This window comes from Aotus nancymaae, unplaced genomic scaffold (genome assembly GCF_030222135.1).
Source record: "Aotus nancymaae isolate 86718 unplaced genomic scaffold, 86718_ANA_hifiasm-v0.15.2.pri h1tg000021l, whole genome shotgun sequence".
Taxonomy (NCBI): Eukaryota; Metazoa; Chordata; class Mammalia; order Primates; family Aotidae; genus Aotus; species Aotus nancymaae.
Genome location: NW_026988433.1, coordinates 10,085,773 through 10,102,289, shown reverse-complemented (window position 1 = coordinate 10,102,289; position 16,517 = coordinate 10,085,773). Strand labels below are relative to the sequence as shown.

General features: G+C 60.9%; 3 protein-coding genes across 17 annotated transcripts in view; 2 read left to right on the top strand and 1 right to left on the bottom strand.

Annotated features, from left to right (window-relative positions):
* The first annotated feature begins 167 nt into the window (after window positions 1–167).
* On the top strand, window positions 168–5,483 carry OGFOD2 (2-oxoglutarate and iron dependent oxygenase domain containing 2). 2 transcript variants are annotated; one of them, XM_012447108.2, is made up of 7 exons: window positions 168–580; window positions 1,234–1,290; window positions 2,050–2,163; window positions 2,267–2,366; window positions 3,873–4,000; window positions 4,182–4,439; window positions 4,512–5,483. In XM_012447108.2, the coding sequence occupies exons 5-7, from the start codon at window positions 3,962–3,964 to the stop codon at window positions 4,773–4,775; spliced, it is 561 nt and encodes a 186-aa protein (XP_012302531.1). In that variant the 5' UTR covers window positions 168–580; window positions 1,234–1,290; window positions 2,050–2,163; window positions 2,267–2,366; window positions 3,873–3,961; the 3' UTR covers window positions 4,776–5,483. The 2 variants fall into 2 exon arrangements, with proteins under 2 accessions (XP_012302531.1, XP_012302530.1); XM_012447107.2 differs by lacking the exon at window positions 168–580 and adding an exon at window positions 704–843.
* Window positions 5,484–6,150: 667 nt separating this feature from the next.
* On the top strand, window positions 6,151–8,381 carry ARL6IP4 (ADP ribosylation factor like GTPase 6 interacting protein 4). 3 transcript variants are annotated; one of them, XM_012447111.2, is made up of 6 exons: window positions 6,151–6,282; window positions 6,585–6,722; window positions 7,047–7,331; window positions 7,409–7,526; window positions 7,936–8,005; window positions 8,087–8,381. In XM_012447111.2, exons 2-6 carry the CDS (start codon window positions 6,596–6,598, stop codon window positions 8,141–8,143), a joined length of 657 nt encoding a protein of 218 aa, XP_012302534.1. In that variant the 5' UTR covers window positions 6,151–6,282; window positions 6,585–6,595; the 3' UTR covers window positions 8,144–8,381. The 3 variants fall into 3 exon arrangements, with proteins under 3 accessions (XP_012302534.1, XP_012302532.1, XP_012302533.1); XM_012447109.2 differs by having other exon boundaries at window positions 6,585–6,755; XM_012447110.2 differs by having other exon boundaries at window positions 6,169–6,185; window positions 6,585–6,755.
* A 1,508-nt stretch (window positions 8,382–9,889) lies between these two features.
* Window positions 9,890–16,517, bottom strand: part of PITPNM2 (phosphatidylinositol transfer protein membrane associated 2) — a 168,853-nt gene continuing 162,225 nt past the window's right edge. For 8 of the 12 annotated variants that reach the window (XM_021669937.2, XM_021669940.2, XM_012447112.2 and 5 more), the window contains 9 exons: window positions 15,958–16,122; window positions 14,193–14,341; window positions 13,703–13,819; window positions 13,252–13,368; window positions 12,980–13,128; window positions 12,750–12,899; window positions 12,106–12,289; window positions 11,895–12,023; window positions 11,486–11,809 (listed from right to left, as the gene is read on the bottom strand). In XM_021669937.2, the coding sequence (XP_021525612.2) occupies window positions 11,486–11,809; window positions 11,895–12,023; window positions 12,106–12,289; window positions 12,750–12,899; window positions 12,980–13,128; window positions 13,252–13,368; window positions 13,703–13,819; window positions 14,193–14,341; window positions 15,958–16,122 (1,484 nt within the window). Of the gene's footprint in view, window positions 11,810–11,894; window positions 12,024–12,105; window positions 12,290–12,749; window positions 12,900–12,979; window positions 13,129–13,251; window positions 13,369–13,702; window positions 13,820–14,192; window positions 14,342–15,957; window positions 16,123–16,517 lie in introns of all 12 variants that reach the window. The other 4 variants (XM_021669935.2, XM_021669938.2, XM_021669936.2 and 1 more) reach the window with 2 other exon arrangements.

Genomic DNA, 16,517 nt, shown 5'->3' with positions numbered 1-16,517 from the left:
TGCTGGGATGCAAGGAGATAAGGTGGGTGGACTATCCTTAAGCAAAAGGTCCGGGGAGAGCGGAGGCTCGGTCTGCAGGAGCTGTCATTTGTTGGCCGCAGTGAGACCCCGCCCACCCGCGTCCTACGGGACCACCACCGGAAGTAGCGCGAGTTGGGGCGTTTTAGCGGAGACACTCAAGGGGCAATCTGAGGTAAACCAAGAGACTGTGACGGAGGGACCGGAAGCGCCAGGCAGGGACCCGCGGTAAATGCTACATCCAAACTCAAACGCACAGGGCTGGATGGTTGAAGCAGCGGCGGACCTCTGAGCTCTTTAAACTGTCTCAGCCTTCCTCTTGGGCTCGGCTGCTTCTCCACGACCTCCGAGCAGCAGAGGGGCCGGCGTTTAAGTCAAAGGCCTTGGGGTTCCGAGTCCCTCCGTCTTCCTGTCCTGCGAAGGCGTGACCCATTTCAGCTGTCTGTAAAGTGGGGCCATTAGTCCCTGCCTCGTGGTGGGAAAACTGGGAGGCTGAACCAGGAGGCCGCCGCTCCCACCGCGGCTCGGGAGCATCTCTTTCCGCAGACTGTTTCCTGGCGAGGTGCGCCTTCGTTCTTCTCCGCCCTTTGGAACACAGAGCGGCCCCTTGGCCTCTGGTCCCGCGCCTCCCGCGGTTGGAGGCGTGCCCGGAAGTGCCCCTAAGGCAGCCAGCAGGGCCGCGGGCGCTTCACTATGGCGACGGCGGGGGCTCCGCGGCGTTTTTGCCGCTGCGCCTGTTTCTGCACCGAGAACTTGTACGTGGCGCGCTATGGGTTGCACGTGCGCTTTCGGGGCGAGCAGCAGCTGCGCCGGGACTACGGCCCGGTGAGTGGCCGCTGTCGCCCCTCCGGAGCAGTGGGCAGAGAGAGGCAGTGGAGGAGGGAGGTCCGTCCCCAGGGTCGTTTGCTTTGCGCACGGCGCGCACCGCATTCTCAAATATAAGAATGACGGCCTCTCTGTGCCTCAGTTTTCTCACTTCCCTGTGAGGTGTGGAAGGAAAGGGTGCTTCGAACAGGGCCGGGCTCAGCACGCCGCCTCATAGCAATACCAGCCCGGAGCCCTGCCCTGAGCTTAACGAGGTTCCGCAGTTTATCCTCTCTGTGATCCTTTGACGTCAGGGCTCCTCTCCCCATTTTAAGCAGGGGAAACAGGCTTAGAAAGTGAAAGGGCTTCCTAGGGTCACACAGTCATGCTCAGTGTTCTTTCTGCTTCCAGATCCTGCGCAGCCGAGGCTGTGTCAGCACCAAGGACTTCCAGCAGCTGTTAGCAGAGGTGCCGTCCCCTGCCCCTGCACAGCGTCTCCTCCTTAGATTTGTGTTAGCAGCTTGACGGGTCTTCTAGCCTCAGTCCGTGATCCCTGAAGGATCACTTAGGCCCTGACTTTCCTCCTTCCTGTCCCCGCTCGCTCCTCCACACCTGGGTCTTGGCAGCAGGAGAGAGAAGGGGAAATGTTAAGTTGCCTAGTCATGCCTCTCTGAACAGCTCTTTGAGACAAGCACAAGCACCACCCTCATTTTGGATTGAGAAGCTGAGGCTTAAAGAGTGATCACTTGCCCAAGCTTTTACAGCAGGAGCAGATGCGATCCCAGCCACGGCTTCCAGGCCCCTGGGCTCACACTCCCACATACCCCGAAGGCTGGCGCCAGGGCTGCTGCTCTGCTCCCTCCTCCTTCCCCTGGAGTCAGTGGTGGGAAGCTTCCCAGCAGAGTCCTCAGCAGCCTTGGGAACACAGAACTTGGCCATGACTGTTTCCCTCCCCTATGTGGGCCCAGCTGGTTGAGGTACATCCAAGGCTTCTTATCCCAGCCAGGCTCAGGTTGGGGCAGCCTGAAACAGGATGGGTCTCCTAGAAGTCCCCTTCAGCCAGCAGTCTGCAACTTGCAATTGACCCAGATAGATTCAGGAGTTTAGGCTAGACCTGGCTTCCAGGCTGGGCCCTGTCTGGCATTCCTGGGCTTCAGTTTCTTCATCTGTACAGTGGCCTCAGGAGGATGGGAGGCCCCACCTCATAACAACCCTGTGCCACCCCAGCTTGAGCAGGAGGTGGAGCGGCGGCGGCGGCTGGGACTGGAGTCAGCCACTAGGAAAGCCCTCATCGCAAGTTCCTACCGCCTGGCACGGCCTGAGGTGTATGACTCACTGCAGGTACCAGCCAGGCAGGGTGCTTGGAGGCTGGGTACTGGAAGGAGGAGGTAGCATCCAGGGCTGCGGGGCTGCTTGCCCCACAGCTGGTATGTTCTGCCCCCAGGATGCAGCTCTGGCTCCCGAGTTCCTGGCTGTGGCTGAGTACAGTGCATCCCCCAGCGCAGACCTCAAGGGCCTTCTCCAGCGGCTGGAGACAGTATCTGGTGAGGTCCTAACCCGGAGACCTGGCAGGACCAGTGAATGGTAGCCTGGAAAACCTAGGTGTGGGAGACTGGGGTCCCTCCAGCCACTATCTCTGCCTCCACAAACCGAACCAGCAGGAGCTGGAAGGGTCAGTGGGACCAACCTGCCAGGAGAAGAACATCCAAATTCATTCATTCATTCATTCAATACCTGCCATGAGCCTGGTATCTTCATTCCTTCCTTCACGCCTTTCTTCATGCGCTCATCCAGCAAATAGTGGGTATTTGTGTCATGGGCAGGACAGCTGGCACACTCAAACAGGGCTGATCCAAGGTCTTAAAGAAGGGACCACTGAGGCAGGTATGTACAGGTTAAAGGGACCAGTAAGGAATGGCAAAGCCCCACACCCAGGGCTGGCAACAGGAAGGAGCAGCTACCACCTGGAGCTGTGGCTCTGGGCAGAGATCTACAGCCATGCCAAACTCCAGCGAGGGCAAGAAATGTCCCATTTCTCCTCTTACCTTCCGATTTTCTGCTGGGTTCCCCTATTGGCTAAACCCAACAAGAAATGCTGGGCAAGGGAGGCTTGCATGTTGTTTAACCTCTGTGACTCAGTTTCCTCATCTGTAAAATGGGAGCAACAGTAACCCCTTCTCTTAAGGCACTGTGACGATCAAGTGAGTTAATCTGCGTAGAGTACCTGTCACTGGACCCACACGTGGTGTTTGGAAAGAAAGTGTTTCCTGTTATTAGCACTGATACCCCAGGCTAGGGGATCCTGTGGGAGACAGATACATGTTTCCCCTCATGGAGCCTGTGCTTTGTTGGGGGCATGGGTGGAATGAACTGCCCCCCCAGCCTAGGGGTGTCCTCCTCATTGCCTTCTACACCCTGGCAGCTGAGACTGTGCTGAGGCTGTTTGGCTGGTGCAGGGCCCAGGCCGTGAGGTGGCCCCGTGGGGGGCACACTAGCCCTACATCCCTGGGAATTGGTGCATCTGCCAAGAAATGTTAAGTTTCCATTCTCAGCCTGGCTTCTTCTCCCAGGGCCCAGCAAGAGAGAGCAGCCCCTCCTGGCCTTCTTGCTGGGGAACAGAGGTTCCCAGAGCCACTTCTGAGTGGGGTACAGACATTGGTGGCTCATCAGGTGAAAGGAAGTACAGAGAGAGCCTGAAGTTGGCTCTGTGGTCTCAACTTGGCTCTCACTGGTCTTCCCCTCTCTGGGCCTCAGGACCCATCTGTGTGCTCTGGGGGCCAGCCCTGTGGACACTTGTGGAGTCTGGAGAGAGGTTCCAGGCATGAGTGCGGAGCACGGGAGTCGGCCTCCCCTGTTCCTCACCTTACTTCCTTTAGTAATCACAACAGCCCTGAGAAGCGAGAGCCTCATCACCATGGCACAGGTGATGAAACTGAGGCTGTGGGTAGTGAACAGACACCCAGACTCACACGGCTCACAGGAAGACTGAGGCCCAGGCCTGACCAGCCCGTGGCAGCATTCAGGCCAACAGACCATCCCTCCTTCCACAGAGGAGAAGCGCATCTACCGGGTGCCAGTGTTCACAGCGCCCTTCTGCCAGGCCCTGCTGGAGGAGCTGGAGCACTTCGAGCAGTCTGACATGCCCAAGGGGAGGCCCAACACCATGAACAACTACGGGGTGGGTGAGGCCTGGCCAGCGGGCCAGAGGAGGGGCAGCTGCAGTCAGGAGGCAGTGTGGGAGGTACTGCAGATGGGCTGCCTGCCCAGGCTGCAAAATAAGGTCACAGTGGGATTGAGGCAGAGCAGAACCCTAGGGTTGCAGCCTCCCAGTGTTCCTGACCCCAGGAATCCCCTCCCAGGTGCTGCTGCACGAGCTCGGGCTGGACGAACCGCTGGTGACCCCACTGCGGGAACGCTTCCTGCAGCCGCTGATGGCCCTGCTGTACCCCGACTGTGGCGGGGGCCAGCTCGACAGCCACCGGGCTTTTGTGGTCAAATATGCACTGGGCCAGGATCTTGAGCTGGGCTGCCACTATGATAATGCTGAGCTCACCCTCAATGTGGCCCTGGGCAAGGTCTTCACAGGGGGCGCCCTGTATTTCGGGGGCCTCTTCCAGGTGAGTGTGTGTCCCATGGGGCAGGGCCTGGGGCAGCTGTGAGGGCCCAGGCCTGAGCCATGCCATCTACAGGCACCCACAGCCCTGACGGAGCCCCTGGAGGTGGAGCACATGGTAGGCCAGGGCATCCTGCACCGGGGCGGCCAGCTGCATGGGGCCCGGCCCTTGGTCACTGGTGAGCGCTGGAACCTCGTCATCTGGCTCCGTGCCTCTGCTGTGCGCAACCGCCTCTGTCCCATGTGCTGCCGTGAGCCTGATCTGGTGGACGACGAGGGCTTCGGTGATGGCTTCACCCGAGAGGAGCCTGCCACAGTGGATGTTTGTGCACTCACCTGAGCCTACTTGGACCCAGCGTGGGGGTGGCAGAGCAGGTGAGGGCTCCGTCACCTTGGGCTGGCGGCAGAAATGAACTCCCTGCAGCCTACTGCACTTCTTGGCTCAAGGCTGTGCCAGATTCTGGGTTATCCTCTGAGCAAACAGGCTGCTTTAGTTCAGATTTGTTGGAAGTGGGGTCTGGAATGAGGCTTCAGCGAGGGAGTGAGGAAAGCAGGGGAGGGCAGGGAGCAGCTGGGCAAGGAAGTGGCTTCAGAGGAAGTCCAGCCTCAGCTGGGCCCTCGGGGAGCTTCAGGCAGAGCCCTCAGTACTGCAGTGTGCCCACAGCATTGGTTAGTGGCTCCTGGATGAGGGAGGTATGAATAACTTCCCAGACACTTATCAACAGGGCAGGGTGGCTTCCAGTGGCCATGGCCAAGGGAAGCCTCCAGAGACAGCACAGTTGTGAATTCTCAGCAGCAGAGGCATCATCCCCAGTGGACTCGGGTGGACCACCAGTAGCATCTTCTAGATGGCAGAGGGGTGAATGGCAGGGCTGGGAACCGGGCTGCCCAGGTTCCCATTCTGCTTATGCCACTTCCACACTTTGTGTGGCTTTGGGTGAGCCTTCACCTTTCGGTGCCTTGGTTTCTTCATGTGGAGAGCACCTACCTCCTAGAGCTGTTCTGAGAGTCAAATGCGCAGACGTTTATAAAGTGCTTTGCAAAGAGCCCTCTGTGTTTGCAGCTGTCACTGTGAAAGAGTTACACCTTGGGGGCCCGAGATCGGATGAAGCCACAGCGACGCTTTGGGTTGCACATTTGAAAACCAGGGGGCTTCCATACTGCAGTCTTGAGTTCGGTCTTCCTGGGAAGGTGGGGCACTAGCCCCATGCCACGTTGCACGGATCAGATGGAGCGGAATCCCGGCTTCCCTCCGGACGGGCCTGGGGTCAATGCCCGCGGCTCACTGCCAAGATCTCTCTGGCCCCTACGGGCACGAGTTTGCGATCCCTGAATCACTGGGTGGGTACGTCGGAAAGACTAGGGCGCGTCAGCTCAGAGCTCGCAGTTTGATGGAGAGGACAGGACCAGCCGGGGAGGAAGGCGGCGCGCGCGAGGGTCGACTACTTCCCAGGGCACCGGGGACGCGAGTGCTGCGGGCGCGCGCCGAGAGGACAGCCTTGGAAGCGGGCTAAGCTTCGGCAGAGACAGACGTGAGGGGCCGCGGAGCTTGAGGGCCGGCGACAGGCTGCAGAGCACGGCCTCGCCCCAGCGACCACGCTCGCCTCTGCAGGAGGTGGGCGCGCCCGAAAGGGAACCTCGGGCGTCAGAACGAAAGGCAGTGGCGCCGCGCTTCCAGGCCGGACAGCCTCCCGCGCAGCGCCCCGGCCGGAAGCCTCCTCGCCGCCGCTTCCTCTCCAGAAGACGCGGGGTGGGTGGTACGGCCCGCAGGGTGGCCGAGGTGGGAGTGGAACAGCACCGGGGGCTTCCTTGAAGCATAGAGGCCGCGAGGGGCGCGGGGCTGGAGGGTAGGAGCGCGCGAGAAGGCGCCCCAGACGCTACTCGTGGCGTGTGGCGGCCAGTTCCCACGGGCCCCGAGCCGGGTGCGGAGGCGTGGGGCGCCCGGGCGGGGGCGGCCCCTTAATAGGCGCCGCTGCGGGGACTGGAGTCGGCAGAGAAGCCGGTAGGGGTGGGTGAGGGTCGCGCATTCTCCCAGGGTAGTGACGGGTACCCGGCGTCGCGAGGCCCCGGCCCCGCTAGAGCCACCGCTAGAGCCCGCCCGCGGCTGACCTGCTGGGCCCTGGCTCAAGCGCGTCTTTCCCGTCGCCAGCCCGCAGCGCCATGGCTCACGTGGGCTCCCGCAAGCGCTCGAGGAGTCGCAGCCGGTCCCGGGGGCGGGGGTCGGAAAAGAGAAAGAAGAAGAGCAGGAAGGACGCCTCAAGGAACTGCTCGGCCTCCGAATCCCAAGGTCGCAAGGGCAGCGCGGCCCTCGGGGCGGAGGGTGAGGACCACCGGCAGCAGGGAGAGGAGGCGTGGCCACTTACCTGGGGAAGTCGGGGCGAGCCGGGGTCGGGGCCTCTCAGTCTTGCCTCTGTGTAGGCAGGCCTGAGATGTGAGGGCCGGGTGCCTCGGGAGCCGGGAAGGGACTCCTCCGGGAAGCTCCGTCTCTGCTCTGGAAAGCCCCGCAGGAGGTGCTCACCCTGTAGACGGCCTGCCCCAGGCCAGAGCAGGGGACGAAGGTTTACTTCTTCCCCTCCCAGCCTTCCAGCCTCACCTTCTTCCTGCATCACAGAGAGAAGCAAGCGCAAGGCCCGGAGGAGACCACGATCCAGCTCCTCCTCCTCTTCTTCCAGTTCTTCTAGCTCTTCTTCCTCCTCGTCCTCCTCCTCTTCCTCCAGTGGTGGTCGGAAGAAGCGGGGGAAGCACAAGGACAAGAAGAGGAAGAAGAAGAAGAAGAAGAGGAAGAAGCTGAAGAAGAAGGGCAAGGAGAAGGCGGAAGCACAGCAGGTGGAGGCTCTGCCGGGTCCCTCACTGGAGCAGTGGCACCGATCAGCTGGGGAGGAAGAGGATGGCCCAGGTACTGTGCAGTCCAGAGCCTGAAAGGGAGAAGGTCCCTCCTGGAGGCCTGGCCACCACCTCCATCTTCCCTTCCAGTCCTGACAGATGAGCAGAAGTCCCGAATCCAGGCCATGAAGCCCATGACCAAGGAGGAGTGGGATGCCCGGCAGAGCGTCATCCGCAAGGTGGTGGACCCCGAGACGGGACGCACCAGGTGGGAAGCCCTTGGTCTGACTTAACACCTCGGGGTCTGGCAGTGTTGGCACAAGATGTGTGCTCTCAGGGGGAGCAGGGCTGGGGCCGGAGCGGGGTTGCTGCTGCTTGAAAAAAGCCAAGTGTTGGCAAAAAGACACTTGTGATGTGTGTCTCAGCCCTTCGTCTCCATTGCCCAGAGTAAACAGTTGCAGAGGCTGGAAGGGCCTGGAGAACGCTCTTCAAAGGGCGCTTGTTGGCCAGGCTGAGGCTGGCAAGGCAGAGCCCACCTCGGCTGCTTTTATCCATGCCCAAGGATGATAGAGCAGGCGGGAACCCTGGGACCCCTATGCCAGCTACTTCTGGTTCTGCTGCTCTGGCATTAGGGGACCTGCCTATTCCTTGCTGAATGGAGACCCTCCCACCCTCAGGCTTATTAAGGGAGATGGCGAGGTCCTAGAGGAAATTGTAACCAAAGAACGACACAGAGAGATCAACAAGGTGGGTGTGGTCCCTCTGCCTGCCCTCCACCCCCAGCTCTGTTTGTGATGTCCCTCTCCTCCTGTGTGCTTTTTTCCCCAGCAAGCCACCCGAGGGGACGGCCTGGCCTTCCAGATGCGAGCTGGGTTGCTTCCCTGAGGGCCCCGGCTGGCCAAGGCCTGTGGACAGTGCTGGCAGCCTGGCCTGGGCAGGCCTCAGGGTGGCAATGGGCAGCCTGATGGGTGCTGGTGGTCTTTCCCCCATGGATTGGCCTCTGGCCCAGCCCAGCCTCTTCTCAGGGGCAGGGGGTGGAAGATGGGGTTACTGGCCTGCTCAGCACCCCCATCTGAAAGAGCAGTGCTTCACAGCTATTAAAGGCTCCCTGGTTTGAAACTTCCTCTGTTCTGTGACTTTTTGTACTGAGGGGGAGGGAAGGGTGGTACATGACTTCCAAGGAAAACCAAGGGCTCCGTGAGCTTTTGGGGAAAGCTGAGGTGTTCTCTGGTTGTAGTAAGCACAGGCCACACAAGGGCTTGTGCTCTCCTCATCTTCAGGTCAGCGCACCTGGACCAGATCCTATGCCAGCTGAACCCCAAACCCAGAGAGCTGGGTCTTAAATATGATGCACTCAGGCTTGGAGAGAGATGGCTCCTCCCCCTGCCATGTTCACAGATCACAACAGTGCAGAGACAAGTGCTGGGGCCGGGTGGCCTGTGTGGGAGGCCTGGCTCCCTCTGCCCAGCTGTGTCCTCCACTGAGGCAGGGAGGTTCACAGCACCTACTTCACTGGGGGTCTGTGAGGGCAAGCTGAGTTGAAGCCCAGGAAGGAGCTAGAAGCAGGCTAGGCCCAGAGTCAGCCCCGCACGAATATGTTGAGCTCACTGGCATTACTGTTGCATGCTCCCACCCCACCATGCCCTGTGGTCGCTAGTTCAGTAAACAGACCCAGAAGGAAGCCTTCCCGCTTCTTTAATTGGTGTAACAGACATGACGCTGTATACAGAGCACACTTGGGCCCAATGATGCGGGGACAGCAGGGGCGGGTGGGGAGAGTCAGGACGCTGCTCACACATGGCCCAGAGAGACAGCACACGGACAACGGGAGGGGCTGAGACGTGAAGGCTGTGATGGGGCAGGCAGCAGGACTCAAACCGAGCCAGGGAGGGGTAGGGGTCTCTGCTGAATCCCTCTTTAGAAATCAAGGAGAAGGCAGGTAGTGGGGTCTGGGGAGGCAGCGAGGCTTAGGCCTGGGGACGTGGTGGGAGTGGAACTAAGGCTTCTATTCTAACAGGCCTGGGGGGTGGCAGTCAGCAAGGCCTGCCTCACCCTTTGGTTATGACTGGTCAGGCCTGAGCCCTGCAGCTCAGCACCCAACACTGTAAACATTTTTGGTATTTTTAAAGGACGTTGCCCTCCCTCTGTTAGTTTCGGAAAGACTAGTGCTTCCTCCAGAAGAGAATGTGCCGAAAGGAATATGAAGGGAGGCAGAAAGCAGACCTGGATACAGAAGAGACTTCCTGTGGGGGGCGGGCTGCCCACCTTGCCATCTATGGCTGAGGGCTGCTGGGAGAGCCCCAGGGGACTATTGCTGTTGTCCTTGGCATGGCTGGCGGCTGGGCAGGCAGGCAGGGAGCGAGGAGCCGTGGGGGAGCTGCCCCCTGGGGAGAGGCTGCACTCACTGCCCACAGGGCCTCCCGGCCTTTATTGCAGGAGGGCCCGAGACTCTTCCAGGTGCTTCTCTGGATGGCTAGTCACCGAGGCAGCAGGCAAGACAGGGTGAGGTGGGGCTGAGAGAGGAGGAGGAGGCACTGGCCACAGGGCCCCTGACCGGGGCTGTGATTGTCGGGCCAAGCAACTTCGGGAGGGGTTAGATATTGCACTTTCACTGCAACAGTTACATGAAAACTTGGTCCATAAAATAATCGTTGCTTTATACATGATGCTTGAAACAACAACAAAAAGCTACATCTTAAATATGAATAAACCCTGAAGGTTCCATCCCTCCAGACATTTTTCTCTGCACAAAATAAATAGCTTTCACTCTGTATAGATCCACTTTTGTAGAACATTTACACGACCCTTTGGCTGTACATATCTACACATGGGAAAAAGTTTACATCACTCTGCACCTCCCCAGCCCCATCCACGTGGCCCAATGCTGGACCCAGGTTGGCCACAGCTTCTTGGGGATGGACCCTGGTCACTGGACAAAGGCTGAGGCCAGGCAGGCTCTCCCAAATCAGGGAAAGTGGAAGAGCAGCAGAGGGGCCACTGGAGCTGGCTGTTGAGCGCCACAGCCGAGGTCACGCTCATTGCTGCGGGGAGAGGGCAGGCGGTCAGACCCAGCGTGCAGGACAGCGTGGTCCTTGCTGAGGCGAGAAATGAAGTTGTGGCTGCCTGCCCTGAAGCTGACAAAGCAAGTTGTGGCTTCTTAGATTCGGCATCAAAACGGAATCGGCGTTAAAAAAACCGAAGTGTGTGCCCCACCCACTCCAGAGTAGAAATTCAGTGGGATTGCCAGGGGCCAGTTGAGGCAAGGAGCCCATGCCTCGCTGAGTGGGCAGGGGCAGGGCCCATGGGACCCAGAACCAGGCTGGACTCCGTCACAGTGCTGGGTGTTTTCAATGTGGAGGGGCTGTGCTCGGTACTGAAAGAGTTAAGAAAAGGAAGCAGCCAAGGATTGCTCATTTAAAAAAATCTCATAGAAATCAGACTGAGAAGTAGAAAGGCGTAGAAACGTGGGTGGGTGGCCTTGACTGATGGCAGGGAGCAGAAGAGGCGGCCAGGCCTGTCCAGCCCGCGGCCTGAGACTGGCAACAACACTGGCCTGGGCTCCAGGTGGGGCAGGTGGGCAGGGTCCGGGGAGCAGAAATTAAGATACGGCCTTTCTCTCCTGCTTGCACGAGGCTCTGCTGCACTGGAGCCTTCAGTGTGGTTGTAGGTCCTGGGTCAGCAGGTACTGAGTTTCATGCATGTCAACGGGTCTGTAGCCATAGGAGGTGGTAATGGGTCTCTGCTCTCAAAATCAGTGCAAAACCAGTGAGGTTGAACAGTTGAGAAACTTGAGTTAACAAGACGCAGGCTGGACCCCTGTTGGAGCTGCTACCAAATGTGAGGGGACCTGGGAGTAAGGGTGGCCAGTGGATGGGGAGGTGGCAGGCTGGGCCTGGGCCCACACCTGGCACCAGGACACTTGGAGATCCACGCAGGACAAAGTGTCTGGGAGAGCCTCCCAGGCCAGTCTGAGTGGGGACTCCTGGTCCCTCTGCCATCCTGGGGCTGGCTGGTGGTCCCTGCCAGCTTCCATAACAAGCCAGACCCGTCAGACCCGAGGACGTGAGGCAAGGCTGGGAGCACTGTGTGGCATGGCCCATGTCCTCTGCGAGGCCCTGGGACAAGCTCCCAGGCCCACGTCGGTGTGTGCTCCCTGGCCAGGCCTCCTGGCGGGACTGGCCGCCCTGGCCTAGCACCATGGAGACCCCGTGCTGCACTCATGGTGCCCTACTTGGGGCCCGTGGCCGACCCCGGCTCCAGGCGGCCAGTCATGGCGCGGCCCCAGCAGCCAGCTGCCATGCTCATGCTCCGCTGGCCCCGCTGCTCGCCATCTGCCTGGCTCTGCGTCCGCTCGTGCCGGTGGCTGGGCCCGCTGGGCTGGGCCGAGATGGTGCGGAGCAGGTGGTTCCGGGAGCGCAGGAAGTCACCCTGGCCGGGCAGGCCAAAACTGCCCTTGCGTAGTGCCATGCGGGTGGCCGTGTTGCGGGCGGGCCGAGCCCGGTGGCTGTACTTCAGCTGCGCCAGGTGGGCAGCATAGCCATCTGTGATGAACTGCAGGGGCAGTGAGGATGGTTGTCACAGGCTGGGGCTCCCTGAGCTTCCCGCCTGCACCTGCCCCCATGATGCGCCCACTCACCTGGCACTGCTGCTGCAGCTTCTTGGTGGGCCGGCCCACGATGTAGATCTGCATGGGGGACAGGCTGATGGCGCTGTAGACCGCCACGTCCTTGGTGGAGCCGTAGGCCGCGTGCACGCGCAGGTGCAGCTGTGGGGAGACTGGCATGGGCACAGGCACCATGGTCCCTCTGCCCCCAACCCTGCCCTGGTCCCATCCTCCTGGGCCCCACCTCGGAGATGAGCAGCTTCAAAAAGTTGGCCTTGTGCCGCAGTGGGTCGTGGACCAGGCCATCACAGAAGGACACCACGCCATGGGGGAAGTTGTGCTGGGCCAACCATGCCACCACCCGCTGCTTCTGCATGTCGGGCCGTCCCGTCACGTAGATGATGAGGTAGCCCAGGTCCTGCCAGTGCCTGAAGGTGAGGGGCAGGCCTGGGTGTCTTATGGCCGCCCCTTCCTCCCTCCTGGGCCTCCCTGTCTCCTACCCAGCCAGGGCCCACTTGGGCCATTGGAAAGCACATCTCTGATTAAGCTCAGACAGTAACAACGACAATGGTGACAATGATGGTGCCGTAGCAGGCCCTTGGGTGCTCGCACCAGGTGGCAGATGCCCCTGCCATGGTGTCTCTGGCTTACCAGCCTCACTTTCCAGATGTGGGAACTGAAAGCCGACATTGAGAGGTGACATCACATGCCCAAGGTGACACGGCTAATAATTGGGGGTGCCGGGCTCTGAACTCAGGTCCTCAAGGCCCAGCGCCCTAGCCAAGCGTCTCCCCGAGAGGCTCCCCCGTCCTCCTCCACCTGGCTGGCGGGAGCCCCTGGGCCCACCCACCTTGCTACAGCTCCTTTGTGCCCCTCCAGGCCACTCACCGCACCACATCCACGGCCCCGGCCCGCACCTTGGGGTCGCTGCCCATGATGGACACGCTGGCGGCAAAGGAGCCGTCGATGCTGAAGACCACAAACTCCGTGCCCTTGGGCAGCACAGTGATGTAGCTGTCAGCAAATGTGTGGTCTCCCCTGGCAGACGGTGGGGACACTCATCAGAACCACCCAGAGCCCTGTCCTGCCCACCTCGCCCAACCAGCGCAGGCGCGTACCTGACTACCATCTTGATGGGATAGACACCCACGCCCAGGCGGTGCGATTCAGGGATGGTGTAGGAGACACGCCCACTGCTGTTGGTCACCAGCGTGTCCAGGTAGAGCCACTCACCCGAGGGTGGCTGCGTCATGATGTGCACATCCACCTGGGCCCGGCAGGCTGGTCACGGGCTGGCCATGTCCTGGCCTCCCCACCCCTTGCACCCTGGCCAGAGGGCAGCAGGGAGCTCCCCAAAGTCCCCCTGTGTTTCCCCTACCCATGTCCTTACCTTCTCCCCAGTCAGGGTGACCATGTCCAGGGGCCCGTACATAAACCTGCCCGTCAGAACCTGGGGGCCATCCTCATTGGCAAGGGCGTCATTGATCCGGTGGTTGGCCGTCACGTTCTATGGAGGGAGCAGCAAGCCTGGGTTAGGGTGGGGTCAGAGAGCAGCCCAGGCCTCTGTGTCCAACTCAAGCTCCGTGGGCCCGAGGGGCAGGCTTGGGCTGCGCAGCCCACATCCAAGTCTGGATCAGACACGTCAACGTGGCCTCAGAGAAACTAGAGGGCCTTGCTGCCTTCCCTGTCTATGAAGTGGGCTGACAGCTCCAGCCTCATGGCCTGGGTAGGCAAATAAGACTGCAGGCTTCTGTGCAACTTAGTTCCTTTTCTGGACACAGAGGCTTGTGAGGATTCCACAGGGTGACAGCATGGAGCCTGGGCACCCAGGGGGCCCTCACCCGCAGCTTCACATGGGTCCGCTTGCGCTGCCACTTCTCCCTTGGCTTTGAGGGGGTGAACACCGACACTTCCTTGCCATCCAGCTCCAAGATGCTGGAGTTGTCATGCCTCATGACCTGGAAAGAGGGGACAGGGCAGAACATGGGGCAGACGCCAGCCTGGGGCTTCCTGCCCTGGGAGGAGGAGGCCCAATGCCTGGGAGCTGGCAAGAAGAGCCTGTGGGTTGTAGGGGGTGCTCTTTAACCCACTACCATCTGCCCAGTGGCCCTCAGATTCCTGTTCACCTGATGAATGTGCAGATACGTTCCGTCCATCCCAACATCCCAAAAAGGCTGAACACACCCCAGCATAAAGGTGCCTTCATCTTGCTTGCCCTGTGGTCTGATGGGGTCGGAGGGGAGTCCCCACTATCCCCTTGTCTGTGAAACGGGGCCCTTTCATGGGTGTTGTCACTCAGGGCCCTCCTGGGAGGCCCAGGGCCCCAGATACCTGTCTCAGCAGGAAGGAGACCACATCCGTTGACTCCCAGTAGCTGGCATGGAAGAGGTGAGGCAGGGCCACCGTGGGGAATGCCGTGAGGGCATCAGGGCAGTACAGAGCATAGTCGATCCGCTTCTGGCCCCACCACTTTGCAGCAACTGCCAGGAGGGGCCATGACTGGGCTGGGGCTGTACAGTCCCAGGCAGGGACCCTGAACAGTCACCTGACCTCTCTGGCCTGCTCAGCCCAGCCCAGAACCCCACCAGGTATAGCCAAAGCTTCTCCCAGGCTGGGTGAGTGAGGGAAGCGGGAGCACAGGTAGAAGTGTGAAGACCCAGGACGGAGGTGAGTGCCAGCCCTGCTGAGCGGCTCCCAAGGACCATCCGGGATCTGTGGATGGTACCCTCTGTCCCTGGTCCTCTGCTGACTCTGGTGACCCTCTGCCACGGACCCCTTTGCTGCCCTCTCTGGGCCACTTCTGTTCTCCTGTCTTCCCCTTAGGCCTCAAGGCTGGGAAAGGTGGCACAGAAGTGGGGTTACAATTCCTGACCCCCAGGGCAAGGGTGTCACCCTCCTTGCACCTGGGCCACCCCTGAGCCCTGAGACAAAGCAGAGTGGGTAGGGAAGCCTGGGCTTCTAGGTGGATGGTCCTGGGGTGCTTCCAGCTCTGCCAACAGGGGCTGGGTGAGGGCTGACCTTCCTGAGACAAGGCTTGTAAAGTGCCCCTGGGCTGCACGCAGAAGGGGCCCAGTAGCAGGACCTGGTTTACTGGTCCAGGCTTCCCTAGGTTCTGCCCAAAGCCTTCCTCGGAGCTTCCTCAGTTCTCACCTGGCCTCATTCCGGCTCTGTGGAGTCCCCGGCCCCTCTGCCCCACCAGCTCCCACCTCCTACTTGGATGGCCAAGTCCTCCCAGCCCAGACCCCAGCTCCCTGTTAGGCTGAAGCGGGGGTCCAGGCAGGGAGAGTCTGGCAGTGAGGGGTGCTCACCAGCGGCGAGTGACCCCCAGTGAGGGAAAGTGTGTGGGGTGGTACCTTCTCCGATGTCCAGCTCAGGGAGGTCAGGGGCCCTCTCCAGGCCAGGGCTTGCCTGCCTGGCTGGAGGGTGGGGGCCGGGGGTGGTGGAGCTGGGGAGGGGCAGAGCGAGCAAGGACAGATGCCTGATGCTGGGGGTGTGGCTGAGCGCATCGGGAGTCTCTGAGAAGCAAGAGCAATGGATGGCTCAGCCACATAGGGGGCCACCGCACTGCCATGTTTACCAAGGGCCAGGCAGCACACTAAGACAGTGCCAGGCCTGAGGCTGTCAAGGGCAGACCCCTTGGCCCTCCTCACAGATGAACACATCTGCTAGAGACACCCACCCCAGCCTCATCCCCTGCATGGCCATGCTGACCGCAGCTTCGAGAATCCCTGGCCCAGCGTGGGGGGCAGCCACCTGGTGGGGACTGAGAAGGGGACCTGGGCTCTGCTTCAAGCAAGAGCCAAGCATGAGGAAGGCGGGGCCCTTCCTAATGCGCCTTCTTCCAGAATCCTCCTGAGAAGGAGAAGCTTCTCAGCCTGGACACTGCAGAGTCTTTGGACTTGACCGGTCTTTGCTGTGGGGCTGGCCTGGGTACTGCAGGTGACCAGCAGCCTCCCTCCCTCTACCCACCAGGTGCCAGCAGTGCCCCTCCCCAGCTGTGGCAGCTAGAAATGCCCCTAGACCTGGCCAGCAGCTGTCCCCGGTGGGCATGACGGCCCCAGTTGAGTGAGGAGGGCAAGGGGCCTGGTCCACTCACTCTGGGCAATGCTGGATGCCGTGTAGCTCTCGGCCATGCCTGACACCTGGCTGGCAATGCTGATCTCACTGGCTCGGCGGAAGCCACGACTGGCAGGGGCAGTGCCGGGCGAGGAGGGGGTGGCATGCTCTTGGAAGGCCGAGTTGTGGGTCTGGAGCACATCTGCTGCAGGTGGACAGGGACCAGAGGCCAGGTAAGAGAGGCACTGCCCGGCCTTGCCCAGCCCCGGAGCATTGGGGGAGCCAGCGTGCCAGGGTCCAGTGCATGTCTAGGCTGGAGGCTGGGCAGCAGCTATGCCAGAGCCACCTGTTCAGGGCCGTGAGAGGGAGGGGCCCAGAGCTGCATCAGGGGAGGAGGAGGGCTGGGACAGGGTGGACTGACGAATGGACACAGACACAGGGCAGGGAGGCATGGCGGCTGGGCTCAACCTCAGCCACCCTTCTGCCCCACACACGCCACTCAGCTCGTCTCCAGCAGCCCCAGTGGCTCCAGGGCCTCCAGAGCTCCGCCCAGCCAGGCCTGACCCACAGCCCACAGCAGAAGCAGTGGCTCCACCCAGG

Bases quoted from the DNA above. Each gene is read 5' to 3' on its own strand.
- OGFOD2 (XM_012447107.2), top strand. From the start codon at position 712: ATGGCGACGGCGGGGGCTCCGCGGCGTTTTTGCCGCTGCGCCTGTTTC. The intron at 2,164-2,266 runs GTACCAGCCAGG...TTCTGCCCCCAG, and splicing joins AGGTGTATGACTCACTGCAG to GATGCAGCTCTGGCTCCCGA. The intron at 4,001-4,181 runs GTGGGTGAGGCC...ATCCCCTCCCAG, and splicing joins ACACCATGAACAACTACGGG to GTGCTGCTGCACGAGCTCGG.
- ARL6IP4 (XM_012447109.2), top strand. From the start codon at position 6,596: ATGGCTCACGTGGGCTCCCGCAAGCGCTCGAGGAGTCGCAGCCGGTCC. The intron at 7,527-7,935 runs GTGGGAAGCCCT...TCCCACCCTCAG, and splicing joins CCCGAGACGGGACGCACCAG to GCTTATTAAGGGAGATGGCG. The intron at 8,006-8,086 runs GTGGGTGTGGTC...TTTTTTCCCCAG, and splicing joins GACACAGAGAGATCAACAAG to CAAGCCACCCGAGGGGACGG.